The following is a 20279-nucleotide window of genomic DNA, read 5'->3' as shown; positions in this document are numbered from 1 at the left end:
TAGTGTTGCCATGTTTTCAACGCTCTCACTAAGACATACAACTCTTTATCATAAGTAGAATAGTTGAGGGTAGGACCACTTAATTTTTCATTAAAATAAGCAATCTGATGGCCTTCTTGTAACAATACAACCTCAATCCCAACATTTGAAGCATCACATTCAATTTCAAAAGATTTTGAAAAATTTGACAAAGCAAGTATGGGGGCATTGGTTAACTTTTGCTTAAGAGCATTAAAAGCTTCTTCTTGTTTCTCCTCCCATTTGAAAACATTTTTCTTAATTACCTCATTCAATGGTGCTGCCAAGGTACTAAAATCCTTCACAAATCGCCTATAAAAATGATAGCTTAATGAAACTTCAAGTACGCATTGTGCAGCAGAAGGGTTCCATACTTCAAAGGAAGTATACTATCCAAGCTGCAACGGATCACAAACATGTAGCGGATTTAAGGGATCTGACATTAGAGCGGTGCAATGAACTGCAGGGGTACATAATCATACTTTATTGTTCATCAAGTAGTCATCCGTGTTAGGTAATATTTGAAAGTTGGAACCATGTAGGATTACATATGAAGTAGCAATTTTAAATGATTGACATAGAATTCAACACTAACACACATATCATAAGGGTGGTTATTTATTCGTATACATGCTTAATATATATACTCTTTGAATTTAATTAGAATACATTGATGATGTAAATATTTTTTCCACTGTCATATAATGCTATATAATTGATTTTTTGTTACATAATAATTACTTTAGAAGTTATATTTAAGTAAACCTTCATTTTCATTCCTGAAAGATATAGGGACTAATCATTTGGTCTTTGAAAATATTTTAGAGGTAAAACAGTTATTGAATTTTGGACTTGTTAGTCTTTCCAAGCACTAATTTGTCAGTAATATATAACTTTGAAGGACTAATTACGCTAAATGCATAATTGGTTTGGGAATTAAATTGTTTATAATTATGTACTGTATGAAACTAATTTGCCAATATAATTGAATGAAACTAACTGATGGAAGGATTAATGTGGAGAAAAGAGAAACCTTTCGAAGAGTATTTAGCCTCAAGTTTTTTCATGAACTAAATTGCCAGTGCATAATGGGGTTTACTAAGTTATATGTAGTGTGTTTTCTATTTAGTTACAATGTTAGACACTCTAATTAGTGTATAAAAAATAAACTCATTCTTTAACAAGCTAAGAAGGATATTTTGCTATTTGAAAATTTGCAATGTAACTGTGACAACAATCAAACATTCTGAGCTCTCTCAAGTTTGCAGAAATAAGCATGAAAGTGAACAAGCGGGGGAGAGAATTTCACAAAAGTGGGATCAAATATGACTGGAAGATGAAAATAGGAACCTATCTGTCTGACCAATGTTGTTATAAGCTCCATTCTATTTATGCCCCTAATTAGTGAGTACTGCATCGATACTACCACAGTTAGGTGCATGGCATGGTTTAGTGCAGCAGTTTCCTCTGGGGTCCCTCTTGTTTTTGTCAATATCCAAACAGAACAAATTCCCTCCACGGTAAAATAGTTTTTCTTCAGATTTCTTAGTTCTTTATTTCATAAGTGTTTTTCTCATGTTAATGGATCAATCTTCTAACGCAGGAGGAGACTCATTTCTTGAAAAGGGAAATAGCTACTAGCAAGCAAAAAATCAACAATGCTAACCAAATAATGCATGGTATAAGGTTGTGGTTTTTGCCTGGACTAGCAGAAATTTTAGTTGTGTTAATCCCTCAACCTGGCGAAGCGCGCTTTGGCATGGAAATTAAACGAACTGAAGAGGTGTGTAATGCTAATTAACACTCCTCATTCCTCATCAAGTATTTTATAGCACTTGTGTGTAGAATATGTTTTAAGAGCTTGTTAGGCTATGTTTGGAGCCTTGTTCATTATGTGCCAGCACACATACCCATATGGATCCAACAACTGTCTGCAAAAGACACCTCCCTGATTCTTTTCAAAACCCAATTTTGAGGACCCTCAAGGAAAACTCAAACATCCACTTATTGAACAACCGCAGTGGCAAGAACTTAGATTTTGTGTTTTGTGTTACTGCAGGGCTTTGTGTACATATATTCAGTGATGAGGGGTTCGCCAGCTGATCATGCTGGGGTGAGAGAAATGTATGAAGAGTTAAGTGCAAATGAGTTCCTTCTGGTGATATCAAGGTTGCAATGCAAGAGCATAATGCCAATGAATGTTTGTTCTGCTAGCCTTGTGCATTGCTGTGACCAATCTGTAATGAAGGACATTCTCACTTCAGCGATAGACCAATATGAGATGATTCAGGTGCATGTCATGACCTGGCCGAACCAAACTCGTCCCTCTCCAATTCCTGATGTTGGTGGTTTAGCGGCCCTACTACATCCAAAAAGCGATTCATCATTATGATTCATGACCTTACAGAAAACAAGTAGAATTAGACACTATCTCTATCTCAAAATCAGAGTTATGAACCTGAATCTTAAAATTAAAATTCATTCTTTGTGCCATCAACTCTATGCAATGTTTTGTTTATGACATATTTGAATTTGTTTAATTTTTTTAAAAATATTATTGCAAATATCAAATAAATTGATATTTAGGGCATTAAGTGCCCCCATATTTAGTATTCTAGTGAGTGGGATCAAATAAATTCATCCAATCTCGTAAGTAATAAGTTAGGTGTTCAAGTAGACAACGTAGTATGATAGAGAGAGATCTGAGATCGAATGGGAAGTTTGTATTTTTTTTAGATGTCCCAAAATATAGGACTCCTCGCGTGAAATAAAAAGTTGATACCAAATAGCAAAGTGAAAGACATATTTGGAGTGAAACAAAACAGTGGCAAATTAGTTTGCTGCCAATGGCCACTCAGCCATTCCGGAAAGCCATAGCCAAACCTTCTTCTTCATCTACACCTCCAATTCCAAACCTTTCCCTTGTATCCTGCATCACCTCAATCCTTCAAAACCTAAATCCCCAAAGCCCAGATTACTCACCCCCCAAACAGTTCTCATCTCACCACACCCCAAACTTGGTTATCAACGTTATCAAGAACCAGAACATTCCCCACCATGCCCTTCACTTCTTCAACTGGGCCTCCAACCACAACCACTACTCCCACACACTCTTCTGCTACGCTGCCATCACTGACCTCCTGCTCTCTCACTCCCTCTCCACCACTCCAACTGACTCTCCGACAACCTCATCAGCATGTTCATCAACGCTCTCGGCCACCGCGGCAACATCAGGGGCACCATTCACTGGTTCCATGGAGCGAATACCTTCACAAAGGACACTGCGTGTATTCCTGCAACGCCATATTGGGTGTCCTCATGAGGGCCAATTGTGTCAACATTGCCAAGGCCATCTACGATCAGGTTCTCACAGAAGCTGTATTGGAACTTGATGTTTACACTTATACTACCATGTTTTGTGGGTTATGCAAAGTAGGCATGGTCGAGAGTGCACGCAAGGTGTTCGAGGAAATGGTTAGTCATGGGATGAATCCAGATGTGAAAGCGTATCGGGTTGTCGTCGTCAATGAGTATTGCAAGATTAGAAAACCAAGTGAAGCAGTGTTGCTTCTGAGGGAAATGGTGGTGAGGGGTGTTAAGCCAAGTATGTCAAGCTTCAATGCAGTGTTTAGAGTTCTTGTGGATGAGGGGAAGCTTAATAAAAGAGTTATTCTTTTGAAGCAGATGCCTAAGATGGGATGTTCGCCCAACTTCTTGTTTTATTGCACAATGATATGTGGTCTTTGTAAAGTGAAGGGTAGGATGCAACAAGTTGAAGAGCTCATTTTGGATATGCTTCAGAATGGGCATAACCTGGATGCCACTATGTATAATTGCTTACTCGCAGGATATTGTCAAGACAGGGATGAAGAAAGGACACCAAAGATAGTTATGACATAATGGACAAGAACTTTGTAATCAACCAAGACATTTTCTTCACTTTTGTGAAGGTGTTGTGTGCAAAGGGAAAATTGAAAGATGTAGAAACAGTATCTGAGGAGATGTGCAGGAGATGCCAATTGAATGGGAAAGTTGAGGCAACGAAGGAACATTAACATGCATGAAATTCTTGCACAACTATATAGGCCCTAAAAACTATAGAACCCAGGACAATAACCACACAGCAACAAATAGCAATGTTCACAACAGGCCTACAAGGATCATACGAAAGCCCAAACACTTACAAGACTTCGTATAGAATAGTTTGGTTGCAGCTTCACGATATAGTCAGCCTCTATGTGCTTGCACGATACTAGTCTCCTTTAGTTTTATCTGTTAGAAAGCAAATATTTCAAAAGTTTGTTATAACAAATTCCAGCTCAGCATGTATACACTATTATATAAGAAATATCAAAGGAATAAAGAGGCATCAGATTACTCAGCTCAATTTTAGCTTTCATAAAATAGTTAATTCCCAATTAGCTCATTTGCAGTTCTCTATCAACTGGTCCGACCTGCCTTCTTTTTCCGATGCCGGAGCATCACACACGACAGGTAACCACGGATAGGTTGGAGGAGGCTGTTCATCGCCTCACACAAGGCCATGCTTCGTTAACAGACAGTCACCAAAACCTTAACACAAAAATAGAATCCGTCCATGCTTCTCTTACGTCCCAGATCGAGTCCCTTTTCGATCGGCTAGCCACTATCACAGCTCCTTCACCCTCCACCATCTCTCCCGGCCAACCACCACCATCCCCTGCCTCTCGCCACCATCATATGAAACTGGATGTACCTAGGTTCGATGGTCACGATGCATTGACCGTCGTCGCAGTTTCCGCTCCACTCCAGTTCCCCAGCCTTCATCCTACCCTAAACCAGCACCATTACCCTTGCCCCTTCCTCCTTCCAAAATCCCGGTCAAGCGCTTGACATCCGAAGAACTTGCCCTCCGCCGTGACCAAGGGTTATGTTACCACTGTGATGACAAGTGGTCCCCTGGTCACAGATGCAAACCCCGCCTCCACCTGTTCATTGCAGATGACGAACCCGATGATTTCGAGCCTCCTCTTTCCCCACCTGCGGCGCCTTCAGTTGTCTCCCAAATAAGCCTTAACGCCATGGAAGGCACCTTTGCCCCTTAGACCTTTCGATTGCTTGGTTTGATTCACCATCAACAGCTCGTCATCCTCGTGGATGGCGGCAGTACGCATAACTTCATCCAAACGAGGATGGCTCGCTTCCTTGCCCTTCCCTCTTCCCCTACCACCCCTCTCCGCGTGATGGTTGGGAACGGCAACACCCTGGAGTGTGACACCATTTCGCTCCAGGTCCCTCTGCAGATTCAGGGTAATTCCTTTACCCTAGATTTACTCCATCTTCCCCTTTGCGGTGTCGACCTAGTACTGGGCGTTCAGTGGTTGCAACTCCTCGGCCCAATTACTACCGACTATGCAGCGTTGACCATGACTTTTCGCTATATGGGCCACACCGTTACTCTTCACGCTGATGCACCCCTCACCCCAGCTCCAATTACGGCCCATCAGCTAAAACGTTTTGCGCAGACCCAAAGCCTATCAGCCTTATTCCACATTACTCCAGTTGCAACCCAACCCGAACCACCTTCCCCTTCTACACCACCCCCCCAACCCCTACCACCTCCAATCGCCACCGTCCTGGCCCGTTACCCAGACATATTTACTGAACCCACCAACCTTCCTCCTCCCCGTACCATCCAACACCATATTCACATTCTCCCTAACACCGAACCCGTAAATGTTAAACCATATAGGTACCCCCACTTCCAAAAGACCGAAATCGAAAAACAAATCACCTCTATGCTCGACTCTGGTCTAATCCAACCAAGCCATAGCCCGTTTTCTTCCCCAATCCTTTTGGTTAAAAAGAAAGATGGTACATGGCGTTGTTGCGTGGATTACAGAGCCTTGAACGCTCTAACGGTTAAAGACCGTTTTCCGATGCCCACCATAGATGAATTGCTCGATGACCTGGGCCATGCTTCATGTTTCTCGAAACTCGATTTGCGGCAAGGTTTTCATCAGATTAGAATGGCGGACTCCGACATACACAAGACGGCCTTCCGTACGCACCAGGGTCATTACGAGTTCCGGGTAATGCCCTTTGGCCTCTGTAATGCCCCGTCTACGTTCCAGGCGGTGATGAACGACACTCTCCGGCCATTCCTGCGTAAGTTTGTCGCAGTTTTCTTCGATGACATTCTGGTGTTCAGCCCCGACTTGGCCACCCATGTTACCCATTTGGATATTGTTCTGGCAACCCTCTCAGCCCGCAAGTTCCTTCTGCGACATTCCAAATGTGAATTTGCCAAGTCTCAGCTTAATTACTTAGGCCATGTTATTTCTGCCCAAGGGGTAGCCCCAGACCCTGCAAAAATCCAGGCCATGTTAGCTTGGCCGGTTCCAACTTCCCCAACTGCTCTTCGTGGTTTCCTTGGGTTGACCGGTTTTTATAGGAAGTTCATCAAGGGGTATGCTACAGTGGCGTCACCACTCACGGCCCTTCTGTGCAAAGACAATTTTCAGTGGTCCCAGGCTGCAGACCTTGCTTTTCAGACACTTAAGAACCTGATGACACAGGCCCCTGTTTTGTCAACTCCTGATTTCTCCATTCCTTTTACACTTGAAACCGACGCATCAGCTTCGGCCATTGGGGCAGTGCTCTTGCAACAGGGCCATCCCATTGCATACTACAGCAAAACACTCTGCCTTCGATTGCAACATTCATCAGCATATGTTCGCGAGCTTCATGCAATTACCTCTGCCGTGCGCAAATGGCGCCATTACTTGCTGGGCAATTCCTTCATTATACTCACAGACCATAAGAGTCTCAAGGACCTTATGTCCCAAGTCATTCAGACCCCCGAACAACAAAATTACTTGGTCAAACTTCTCGGTTATGACTATGAAATCAAATACAAGCCAGGGTCAACCAACATTGTTGCTGATGCACTTTCACGTATTTCTGATGGTGTTTGCTTGTCTTTTTCGGTCCCTCACCTTGATTTTCTTGACAAGCTTCGTCATACATTAACTCAGGACCCCCAATATATTGAATTACTTCAGGCGATTCAATCCCGGCCAACAGAACACCCTTCACTTTCGGTTCATAAGGATTTGATTTTCCGTCAGGGCCGCATTTGGATTCCTTTTCCAAACCCCTTTACGTCTATCCTTTTGGCCGAATTTCATTCATCACCACTCGGCGGACATACTGGTGTGGCAAAAACTGTTCATCGCGTTCGACAGAACTTTGACTGGCCGAACCTGCGTGCTGACGTTCGTCAATTCGTTTCTCAGTGTCCCATATGTCAGCTAACGAAGTATGAAACTAAGAAGCCTGGTGGGTTGTTACAACCACTTCCCCCTCTGGCTGCGGTTTGGGAAGACTTATCCCTGGATTTCATCACAGGTTTACCCTCTTCCCAAGGCTTCACTGTAATTTTGGTCGTGGTTGATAGATTTTCGAAGGGGGCTCACTTCGGCGCCCTCCCAACTCATTACTCTGCATTCAAGGTTGCTTCGCTTTTTCTGGACATGGTGTGCAAACACCATGGTTTTCCCTGGAGTTTGGTTTCCGATAGGGACTCCATTTTTCTCAGCACCTTTTGGCGTGAGCTTTTTCGATTAAGTGGGACGAAGTTGCGTATGAGTACAGCTTATCATCCCCAATCTGATGGTCAGACGGAGGTCCTCAACCGGATTCTGGAGCAATACCTCCGTTCCTTCGTCCACCACAAACCTTCCCTCTGGTTTCGCTTCCTTCCTCTTGCTGAATGGTCTTATAATACCACAATCCACTCAAGCACGGGATTTTCTCCTTTCGAGGTGATTTACGGTCGGCCGCCGCCGTCGATATCCCGATATATCCAGGGTACATCATCTATTGATGCAGTCGATAACCTGCTTGTTGATCGCACAGAACTTCACGCTGCTTTGCTTCGTCGCCTCCATAAAGCCCAGGAGAAAATGAAGGCCAACGCCGACGCCCACCGCCGTGATGTTCAGTTCTCTGTCGGCGACTGGGTTTACGTCCGCCTCCGTCCTTATCGGCAAAATTTGGTAGCCAACACTTTTCACAAACTTTCCAAACGTTTTTATGGCCCGTTCCAGGTGATTCAGCGTATTGGTGCAGTCGCCTACAAACTCCGGTTACCAGCGTATTCAAGGATTCACCCTGTCTTTCACATTTCCCTGCTGAAGCCCCACCACGGCCCTTTACCGGCCGAATATACTCATCTTCCACCGGACGCCATTGAGAACAACCCAGTTATCTCCCCACTGTCTATTGTGGATTGGAAATGGGACGAGTCTGTTACCCCAGCTATCAAAAGGGTGCTCGTTCAATGGGACGGCTTGGCTCCTGAAGATACCTCTTGGGAATCTTGGGACGAACTGCGTACTTCTTACAACCTTGGGGACAATAACCACACAGCAGCAAATAGCAATGTTCACAACAGGCCTACAAGGATCATACGAAAGCCCAAACACTTACAAGACTTCGTATAGAATAGTTTGGTCGCAGCTTCGCGATATAGTCAGCCTCTATGTGCTTGCACGATACTAGTCTCCTTTAGTTTTATCTGTTAGAAAGCAAATATTTCAAAAGTTTGTTATAACAAATTCCAGCTCAGCATGTATACACTATTATATAAGAAATATCAAAGGAATAAAGAGGCATCAGATTACTCAGCTCAATTTTAGCTTTCATAAAATAGTTAATTCCCAATTAGCTCATTTGCAGTTCTCTATCACAGGGGGGGAGGATTGGAGAAAGGGCTAATCCAACATTGGAACCTTAATGTTCATCCTTTGTAGGTGTTTGGATTGTAACTCATTTGGTTGGTGGTATGGTTAATAACAGGGTTTCAATATAAATTCAAAAAAATTGAATCTTTGACCAACTGATTCAACTAAATAGGGCAATGATTAAAATGAGTGCTAGTAACATTTTTTTTGTTCACACTCTATTTCTAATACTTTTTTTGAGATGTAAGACCATCAAAATTGGTGATTTTTAATCAATTCTAACAAATATAGAGTATAAAAAAGACAATGTAAAAAAGAATGTCGTTCACATTTTTCTTAAAATATTTATAACATAACTAGAGAGATGGGGATATGAATTTAGTCCATTGATGGAGAATTGAATCTTACACTCCTACAAGTGTATCTTGTACCCCCCCCCCCCATTTTGTTTGAAATTACCCTATTGCCCTTAATGAATTGGCACCACCTTCTTCAACCCACTCGCGAGGGGTGCCTCCCGCGATGCCTCCCTCCTGCGAAGGTTGCTCCCTTCATCCTTCGTCTCGAAGCCACGCATCGAAGGTAAGCTTCTTCCTTTCTGATGTGGGTTTGGGTTCCAATGCAATTGGGGTTGATTTCTGGTGGGGTTAAGGTTAGGTTTTGGTGGTGGTGGTTTTTGGTGTGAATGGGGTTGCATTCTGGAGTGCCCATTTTGTAACCAAATTTTTTTTATGGAATAACCTTTATGTCAGCAAATTTTTTTTCTGGAATGGCCTTTCCATAAGCAAAAAAACCTTTCGGAATGAGCTTTCCATAAGCAAAAAAGGCTTTTAGAATAGCCTTTTTGTAAGCCAAAAAAACTTCCAGAATGACTCTTCTGGGAGAACTTTAGCTTAAGGAATGATTATTCCAGAATCAGATTTGTAAATCCAAAACATCCTTTCCGAAAGTGTATTTTATATATATCGGAAAGGGGGTTCCAAAAATCAATATTGGACTTACGAAAAGCTCATTCTGGAAGCAACGACTGCAATCTATAGTAGCCTTTCCGAAAGTATATTTTGCACCTTCTGGAAAGTATGATTTTGACTTATGGAAAAACCATTCCAAAGGCAAAAAACACAATTCGGAATAGCCTTTCCAAAAGTACATTTTGAACCTTCCGAAATGGTTATTTCAGATAATACTATTTTTGCTTACGAAAAAGGTGTTCCATAAGACTTTTCCTTCCAGAATGATCATTCTGTAAGCGAATTTATTCCCTTATAGAAAGCCTGTTTCAGAAATAAATCCACGGCGTGAATGTGATTGTGTTAAAACATACATGCAGAGTGGAGAGTTGGAGAAGGAAAGGGATTCCTGGGACGTCGAGTTGGATTTGCTTTATATCTTTGATGGTTGCGAGGAGAAGCGTTGGAGAAGAAGAAAAAGAACTGGAAAGAGGCTCTAGACTTGCACTGCGGGAAGAAAAGAAGAACGAGAATGGGTTGGAGTTGCGACTACAATAGAAAGAAGAGAAACTAAGAAGATAGAAGTGGTAAAAAATGAGAGGTAAACATATATTTAGGAAAATGCAAAATTCAATTGCCCATAAATAGTTTGTTTAACCTGCATGTTAGGACCAACCAAAATGTCAATTCATTTAAATGTGGGTTTATCTATTTTGAATTTGTAATGTTTGATCCGCAGGTTAATAGTCTAGTTCGTGTATTAATTATTTTTTAAAATATTAATTATTATTTCATAGTTTTATAATATGTTTTTACTGAAAGTTTAATACCATTATTAACTTAAATATATTTGATGTGTGATTAGCATTATTAAGTATTTGAATAATTACTTTGTGGTAATTAGTATATATTGACCATGTATTTAAATATATATTTGATGTAAATTTATTTTTATGCTTTATTTGATGTTTAAGTAATATAATGAAACTTCCAAAAAAAGTAATGTAACGAAACTTTCTTTAAAATTTCATTAATGCATATATTGTTTCCTATTCTTTTTTCACTAATCTCAGTTCCTATAAAAAAAAATCTAAGTTTTCAATATTTCTTTGTTTTATTTTTTTAAGCTTTTCATTTTTTATATTATTTTATTATTAGGCCACGGACCAATCCATTAGCCCGGGGACTGGACTTAGTCAGCAGGCATCGATCAGGCAAGAAGTTGGTACCTTGAATAAGCAAGTTTTATATGTCAATAATTTTAAAGTAAAAAATAAAATTATTATTTTCACTGTTATTGAAGCATGGAATATGAATATGATAATACAAAAAAATCAATTATTTGACATATATATATACATACATATACAATAATATTTTCACATTAAAATAGATGTATATTAGAAAATATTAATAAGTAATTGTCTCTATTTTTAGGGTATATGATTTTAAAATTTTCTCTTATATATATATATATATTAAAATTTAAATTAAATAAATTAACTATTTTATGAAATATTATAATTATTTGATTATTTAATATTACTAAAAAAATTTGCAGCTCAAAAAGCTATAGAAAATTAATATAAAAATTAATACTTAATAATTAATATTTCATCAAGGCTTTTTATAAAATTTATTTTAGGCCCCAAGCCACATAACCAGATCCAGTATCCCGGGCAGATGAACAGGTAGCCACATATAACTGTCAGAAGAGAATTTTGGTAAGCATCCACTAATCTCGTCAGAGCTTAAAAATTTGCAATTCACACAATGATTAATAATATGGTTGCCTGGTCGAAATATAGAGAAACCCCTAACCATACCCTGCTTTAATCACTGATTGATCACACAATCAACTGCATCAATCTAATGGAACTAGATCAGAGATGAGAAGAAAAAAATGGAAAATTTATTCAAATCAAACCCACTTTGTAGCTCTGTAGCGGATGGATATGAAAAATTACCGAAAACAGAAAATATAACTCAGGTATTCAAGAGACCTGGACTCTCCAACTAACTCTCTCCCTTTCCTACTTATTTCAGCTTCCTCCTTATTAGAAATTACTGTCTACTGGACAGTTCTCTTCCTTATTTATTCTACCCTCCATTAAAATTATTTGCCCACTAAATAGTTACCAGTGTTTTACATCCTGGATAGCAGTATCCCCAAAAAACGCAATAGTGAGATAGCCTCAATTTTGAATTTTTTTATATAATTTATATAATGTATACCATAGGAATGTAAGGTAGCACATGCTTTCAAGAACTTATCAGACATCTACTGTAAATTCCTTGTGGGGTTGGGGGGTTTGATTTCTCATTCACAGTGCAGTTATCTATCAATTCAAAGCTACTGTTACAAGCCTATTATTCGGTTCATCCCTCAAGAACTACACTAAATAAATAATAAATAAATAAAAATGATTTCAAATTTTACATACGTTTAAATTAAAATGTTAGTGTACATGCATTAAAAGCCACAAAACTTCGAAGGAGGCATTACCTGATTATCTGTAGCCCAGCATGTAAAGAAGCAAAACACAGATTAGCAATCGAATATTGATTAGTATTTACTGCTCAATCATAAATATTTTATAAAAGTTAAAATAAAAAAAGGTTTGCAGGGCCAAAAGGTAAGTAAGAGCCAGAAGAAAGAAATGGAAGCAAAACAGGATGTAAATTATTGTCTTAGATCTAAATAGTGATTAAAATCAAAGATTTAACAAAAAATCAAATAACATCATGTTTTCAATCTTTGAAAACATATTGAAGACAATAATTTGCATGTTTGTTACTGTCTTCAATATGTTTTTCAAGGATTGAAAACACGATGTTATTTGATTTTAATCTCTATTTAATTTTTTTTCATGATTAGTCCTAGATTTAACAAAAAATAGTGCGGCTTTAGTTCCTCACTGGTCACTAGAGACTAAAAGTGCATAGTATTTATAATTTTTAAAGACTAAAAAAATAATAAAATTTAATAAGTACTAATTTCAAATACCATTTTTAGGGATAAAAAATATATTGCTACTCGAAACTTACAAGACTAGATAGGGTTATAAAATTTAAACAAAACACTAGTACAACATGTGTTGCAGGTTGTTGAATGTTTCATTATGTTGTATCCATTATACCTTGCCCTCTACAATAACTCCCAATGTAATGGTCTAGTTGTCATGTTAAATGCCCCAGGGTAGCAGAGTAAGTGAGCACCTGAAGTCAAAAACTGACTGATACCATAAGTTTGCTAAAGCTTAGAAAAAGAAATAATAATTATAATAATAGTTGTGTGAATTTTGTTGAACGTGTGTGTTAGCAGTTGCTTATTAATTTGTTTTTTGCTAGCTATTTGACCGAGTCTTTAGGACTGTTTATTTTATTTTTTTTGTTGCTTAGTAGCTGTTATGTTAGTGGCTATTGTTTAAGAAGTTAGTTATTGTTTTTATGATTTCTTTTAGTTACAAAAATCTCTATTTAAATAGGTTATTATTCAATAAAAAGTGTGCATTCATCTCCCTTCATTTTGTGAGTTACGTTTATTATCCTACAAATTGGTATCAAGAGCCTTCTTCTTAAGAGGGACCTGTGAGTGAACCGAGTGAAACCCACCACAAAAAGCCAAAACACCTTGCTTCAATTCATCAAATTGATGGATTCTAAAAAATTGTACACAGCACTAGCACCACCTGTGTTTGATGGTGATAATTATCAAATATGGGCAGCAAGAATGGAGGCATATCTGGAGGCAAATGATCTCTGGGAAGTTGTTGAGGAAGACTACGAAGTTCTTCCTTTACCAACCAATCCAACAATGGCTCAGATAAAAAATCAAAAGGAGAGGAAAGCAAGAAAGTCAAAGGCAAGAGCTTCTTTGTTTGCTGTTGTCTCAAAAGAAATTTTCACTAGAATAATGACCATCAAATCAGCATGTGAAATCTGGAGTTTCCTCAAGAATGAATACGAAGGAGATGAAAGGATTAAGGGAATGCAAGCCCTGAATCTTGTTAGAGAATTTGAGATGCAGAAAATGAACGAGTCCGAAACAATTAAAGAGTATGCTAACAAGCTTCTTAGCATTGCCAACAAAGTAAGATTGCTTGGTTCTGAATTTTTCGATTCAAGAATAGTTGAAAAAATACTGGTGACTGTCCTTGAAAGATTTAAGGCTACTATTACATCCTTGGAGAATACTAAGGATCTGTCAAAACTTACCTTGGCAGAACTTGTAAATGCTTTGCAAGCCCAAGAGCAAAGAAGAAGAATGAGGGCTGATGGTTCTATGGAAGGAGCATTGCAAGCCAAATTGCAAATTAACCAAGGAGAGAAAAACAAGTGGAAGAAATACAAGAAGAAGAATTTCAACACACAAGAAGCAACGGCTAACACTAGCAACAATAATGCAGACAACAACAAAAGATTTCCTCCTTGGAAGCACTGTGGCAGAATGGGTCATCCCCCTTTCAAATGTTGGAGAAGACCCGATGTTAAGTGTGAAAAGTGCAACAAGTTGGGGCATCATGTGAGAATTTGCAATAGCAATCTTCAACAAAAGAATGAGGCTTAAGTTGCAGATCAATAAGAGGAAGAACAATTGTTTGTAGCAACTTGTTTTACAAGCAGTAGCTTAACTGAATGTTGGCTAGTGGATAGTGGTTGTACCAACCACATGACCCATGATCAAGAGTTTTCAGAGAGTTGAACATATCACAGGTATCAAAAGTTAGAATCAGAACAATTGGTTGAGATTGATCAAAACTTGCTGAGTGTGGGACAATTGGTTGAGAAGGGGTTTAAAGTCATATTTGAAAATAAGCACTATTTGATTAAAGATGTCAATGACAAGGAAATTTTTAGTATCAAAATGAAAGGCAAAAGTTTCTCATTTGACCCACTGAAGGAGAAGCAAGCAGCTTATCCAGCTATTATAAACAGTATAGAAGATTAGCACAAAAGGTTAGGCTATTTCATCATGCAACTGTGCTGAACATGCAATGAAAGGAGTTGGTTCATGGCTTACCTCACTTAGATACTAAATTACCAAGCTGTGAAGCATGTCAATATGGCAAGCAAGCAAGATTACCCTTCAAACAATCAACCTGGAGAGCAACAGAGAAGCTGCAATTGATTCACACAGATTTGGCCGGACCTCAAAGGACTACTTCGCTTAAAGAGAGTAAATATTACATCATCTTTATAGATGATTTCACCAGAATGTGTTGGATTTACTTTCTTAAGTCTAAGTCAGAAGTTGCAGGTGTGTTTTGGAGATTTAAGTAGTGGATTGAAAAGCAAAGTGGTTGCATGATTTAAGCTTTGAGGTCTGATAACGGCAAGGAGTACACTTCAGCACAATTCACCATGTTTTGTGATGAAGCAGGCATTGAGCATCAATTAACAACTCCTTACACCCCTCAACAAAATGGGGTTAGTGAAAGAAAAAATCGAACGATAATGGAAATGGTCAAATGTATGCTTCATGAGAAAGGGTTGCCTAAGGAATATTATGTAGAAGCTGCAAACACTGCAGTATTCTTGCTTAATCGACTTCCCACCAAAGCAATAAACAGGAAGACTCCTTTTGAGACTTGGTATGGTTATAAACCTTCCTTGAAAAATTTTAAAGTATTTGGATGCTTGTGTTTTACTTATGTGCCACAGATTAAGAGAGACAAGCTAGACAAGAAAGCTGAACCTGGTATCTTTGTGGGATATAGTTCAGTATCTCAAGCTTATAGAGTTTTCCAACCTTACACAAGGAAAATTCTGATAAACAGGGATGTATACTTAATGGAGAATGAGAAATGGAGCTGAAATGATACTGAAAAGATGCCGATAGCTGATCCTTTGCAAAATCAAGATGAGTTAATTGATGATACACCTGTGAGAGACACTAGATTGCTCTCAGATATTTATGAAAGATGCAATGTAGCAGTTCTAGAACCTGTAGGATATTGGGATGCAAAGGAGGATCCAAAATGGAGTGCTGCAATGTAGGAGGAGCTTGTCATGATTGATAAAAATCAGACTTAGGAACTTGTTGAAAGGCCTGAACACAGAAAAGTCATAGGTGTGAAGTGGGTGTTTAGAACAAAGCTGAATGCAGATGGATCAATCAACAAACATAAAAGCAAGGTTAGTAGTAAAGGGGTATGCTCAAATTTTTGGAGTATATCTCTTTAATACTTTTGCTCCGCTTGCAAGGCATGATACCATTTGGATGTTGCTAACTATTGTAGCACGGAAGGGATGGAAAATCTGCCAACTTGATGTCAAGTCAGCTTTCTTAAATGGATTTCTGGAGGAAGAAATCTATGTTGAGTAACTTGAAGGTTTCCTTGTGAAGGGACATGAGGACAAAACCTATCTATTAAAGAAGGCTTTGTATGGTTTGAAACAGGCCCCAAGAGCCTGGTACAACAGGATTGATGAGTACTTATCAAAACTAGGCTTTGTTAAAAGTCTTAGTGAATCCACTTTATACATCAAAGGTGATCAAGCTAACTTCATTTTGATCTCTTTGTATGTTGATGATCTCTTAGTCATTGGCAGCAATGTAGAACTTATTCAGTAGTTCAAGGATGATATGATGCAAGTCTTTGAGATGGCAGACCTAGGAGAAATGTCCTATTTCCTTGGTATGGAGGTTATGCATAATGAAGGTGATATCTTCATCTGTCAGAGAAAGTATGCAAAGGTGATCCTGAAGAAATTCAACATGCAGAGCTGTAAAGGCATGAACATTCTTATGTGTCAAAAGGAGAAGTTATGCAAGGATGACGGTTTAGAACAAGTGGAAGAAGCACTTTACAGAAGCTTAATTGGTTGCTTAATGTATCTCACAGCAACAAGACCAGATATCTTGTATGCTGTAAGTGTACTTTCAAGATTTATGAATTGTGCTAAAGAATCTCACTTTAAAGCAGCAAAAAGAGTGTTAAGGTATGTTAAGGAGACTTTAAATTGTGGAATGAAGTTTAGTCAATCATAAGATTTCAAGTTACAAGGCTATTCTGATAGTGATTGGGCAGGGTCTTTAGATGACATGAAAAGCACCTCAGGCTACTGTTTTAGTTTTGGATCAGGGATGTTCTCTTGGAGTTCCAAAAAACAAGAAATTGTCGCATAGTTAACAGCTGAAGCAGAATTTATAGCAGCCACAACAGTTGTTAATCAAGCCTTATGGCTAAGGAAAATGCTAACTAATTTGCTCTTGGAGCAAGATATAACTACTAAAGTAATGGTGGACAACCAAGCAGCCATAGCCATCTCTAAAAATCCAGTTTTTCATGGAAAAACAAAGCATTTTAGCATCAAATTATTTTTTCTTAGAGATGTACAGAGGGATGGTACAATGTGCGTGAAGTACTGCAAGACTAAGGACCAACTATCAGATATCTTCACCAAAGCACTTCAAAGAAGCAGATTTGAGTTACTGAGAGAGAAACTTGGACTTGCCAACCACTGATACAGGGAGGAGTGTTGAACGTGTGTATCAGCAGTTGCCTATTAATTTGTTTTCTGCTAGCTATTTGACCGAGTCTTTAGGACTGTTTATTTTATTTTTTTTGGTTACTTAGTAGCTGTTATGTTAGTGGCTATTGTTTAGGAAGTCAGTTATTGCTTTTATGATTTCTTTTAGTTACAAAAATCTCTATTTAAACAGATTATTATTCAATAAAAAGTGTGCATTCATCTCCCTTCATTCTGTGAGTTACGTTTATTATCCTACAAATTTGAAAACAAATCAAGACACAATCGGATAATTAATCTCTAGTGAACCTTCTGGATTACAGCCTATACAAAAAAGAGAAATAATTGACAGATAACGCATAATAAAGGGACTGAAATATCATACCAAGAAATATGAATTTGAAATTTCTTTTAGTATATCCCTGAAATAAGAAATACACAGGCAGTGTTGCCCAATGTATGTGAACCAATCTCTCTTCCACCCCCAAAAAATCAAAATTGCTATTCTATGATGCTAATGGCACGTAGGAGGGGTGGATGTCAACAAATCAAATGTAGAGTAAGATCAATTCTTTCCAAGCATATTACTGGAATCAGACAAACCTCTAGCAACATATATCATTGCTAGTTCTGGAAATCGAATGTCATAACATATGCCTATGCTAATGCGTCCAACCTCTACATGAATCAACTCATTATTTCAATTTGTTTACCCAGACAAAATTTTCATTGCAAGAAAAAAATAATCACAAATAGCAAAAATTTAAATCACTCTTGTGACATGGTAGTCAAAAAACATGTTTATAAATAAAGAATGATTGTATGGGAAGCCTACATTACAAGGTTGCTATCTTTTTTCTTCAGTTTCATTTGGGTAAAACTCGATTAAAAGCATAATTAGTTAAAAAAGCGCACAGATTATCCTCTCCTTCTATAATAATGTCATAATTTCTTAATGATTGTTTTCTCTTTCGTATCCCACACTCACATATATGCACAAACATGAGAAGCCATAAATACATAAAAACAAGTAATCTGAACAAGTGATATACTTAACAAAATTTCCCCTCATAGAGGCATACAATCTCAAATTGTTCATAAGATACCCTGGCATTTAAGTTCAAGAAGAACCATGGAAAAGTATAAGTCAATCATTTTAGAGCTTTATCCAATCTTACAAGGCTACAACCATAATAACTTTCATTTCCTTTCGCCACCATACACCTCTGCAGCCAGCCAACATTAGCATCAGCTTGAAACTTGAAACTTTAAACATACATTTCTCATTTACATGACAACAAACATGATCGCAGAACAAAAGACTATATCAGTACTAAAACAGATAGAACTAAAGTGAATGAGTTTGAATGCGGGATCAAAGAACATGTTTAGACCTGTGTCCACAATTGTCAGAGTCTCCCCAACAGTAAGAGTTTTTGATTCAATAAAAGTAATCTTCCCAGGGATGTCAATATCAAAAAGATGTATCTATATTAAAGCAAGCCAATATACCAGAAATTACAGAAAATCAATCAAGATTCCGTTGAATTACGAAATTCAGTGTACAAGTTATTGGGAGGAGTGGTACCTTGCGGTCCTTGGCTAGTAGGTTTTCGTCGGTGCCAAAGACGCAACAAGTGTTGTACAAGAGACCTCCATAACTTTCTGGAATAAAACAACCAACAATAGTGATTTTCAAGATACGAGAGAGTTCAGATAGCATGGCAGTGGAAGGAGAAGCACCGGCGTCAATATCCTCAGCGTAGACAGGAAAACTATCATTGGAATAAGGACTGTTCCAAATTTCCTGACAAGACAAAACAAAACAAGTTAGCAATCCTTCCCTTAAGTGTGATCCTAAAAAGAAGGAAAAGGGACTGACAGGCAAAAGAACAAGTTGGGCGCCCTTTGATGCATCATCCTGAATGGCGGTGCGAGCATGGGCGATGTTGTTGTCTTTGTCGGGGCTGACAGAGAGTTGATAGAGGCCAATTTTGAAGTTAGAGAGAGGGGGAGGGGGCAAGGGAATGGCAGGAGGGGCAAGTGCTCGTTCGGAGTTGACGGATGTGGCAGACATGATTGGATTTTGAGAGTGGTGGATTCGGCAGTGGCGGGGGTTGGATGGAGAAAGAAAGGGGGGAAGAAGGAGTTGGAAGTGGGAGAATGGCGGTGGAAAATGAAAGATTTCAAGTTAAGCAGTGAGGATAGTGCGGATGCTTTCATTTCTGATTTCGGAAATCTAAACCCTTCGCTTTGATTTCAGCTCAGCTCAGCTCATCGGAACCTACCAATTCACATGGATCGGGTCTCGCTTTTACCTTACCGGGTTAGCGGGTCTTCATCATCTATCTTATACAAACAAGGCCTTGATGATGCTGACATGGACGTGCTAGTGCCTACATGTCGCGATGTCATGCGTCCTGATTCCCACCCAAAAATGTCATTGTCATACTGCATTTATTACTTTTTGTCGTTTGCGTACTGTACACTTCAGTTATCGATGCATGTATGTTTCCAAGGACATTTATTGCGCCACTGAAGTGACTGCTGCATTTTCGAATTCCATTGTGTGACAATTATGGCTTTTCAATTTTCCCCCATTTTCATTTGCCTCATATGACCACTCACCGTAAGTGCACTTCCATTTTCATTTTTGCCGTCAACGAGAATTGAGATACAAGCCGAGCCATATGTATCCCATACCCTAATTATAGGTTCGTTTTCGTTACCAACATTTCGTGTATTATTGCTTTTTTGGTTGTAATGCTGCATTGATTTTGTTTTGAAGTCGTTTTCAGCTTAGTTTCGCATGTATGGGTACATTTTTCTTTTGTATGAGTTGTGGAAACTGAAATGGTTAAATCTTTTTGTTGTGCATTGTCATACCCTAATTTCATCCGGGGACCATCTGTTTGTTAGGATGCGACCCTCGCTTGACCACTTCGAGGTACTTGACACCCATCGTTAGGCAATCCGTGAAGTTCCACGATATGTCGGGAGTTGAAAGGAAGTGTTAATGTGCAATCCATAAAGTTCCGTAACATTCCGGAAGCCAAAGAAGGGATGATTGCGTAATCCGTAAGGTTTCGTGACATTACGGAAAGAAAAC

At 38.8% G+C, this 20279-nt stretch overlaps 1 protein-coding gene and 1 pseudogene across 1 annotated transcript; one reads left to right on the top strand and one right to left on the bottom strand.

Annotated features, from left to right (window-relative positions):
- Positions 1-3075: 3075 nt before the first annotated feature.
- LOC114403534 (pentatricopeptide repeat-containing protein At5g39710-like) lies at positions 3076-3918 on the top strand. The gene has a single exon (XM_028366551.1). It carries the CDS (start codon positions 3076-3078, stop codon positions 3916-3918), a length of 843 nt encoding a protein of 280 aa, XP_028222352.1.
- A 7412-nt stretch (positions 3919-11330) lies between these two features.
- Positions 11331-19393, bottom strand: LOC114403533 (annotated as a pseudogene).
- Positions 19394-20279: the final 886 nt, after the last annotated feature.

The sequence above is a fragment of the Glycine soja genome, chromosome 20 (genome assembly GCF_004193775.1).
Source record: "Glycine soja cultivar W05 chromosome 20, ASM419377v2, whole genome shotgun sequence".
NCBI classification, from domain to species: Eukaryota; Viridiplantae; Streptophyta; class Magnoliopsida; order Fabales; family Fabaceae; genus Glycine; species Glycine soja.
The sequence above is the reverse complement of the archived record's forward strand: the minus strand, read 5'-3'. Positions and strand labels throughout refer to the sequence as shown.

Excerpts from the sequence above, each read along its gene's own strand:
- LOC114403534 (XM_028366551.1), top strand. The coding sequence starts at position 3,076 with ATGCCCTTCACTTCTTCAACTGGGCCTCCAACCACAACCACTACTCCC.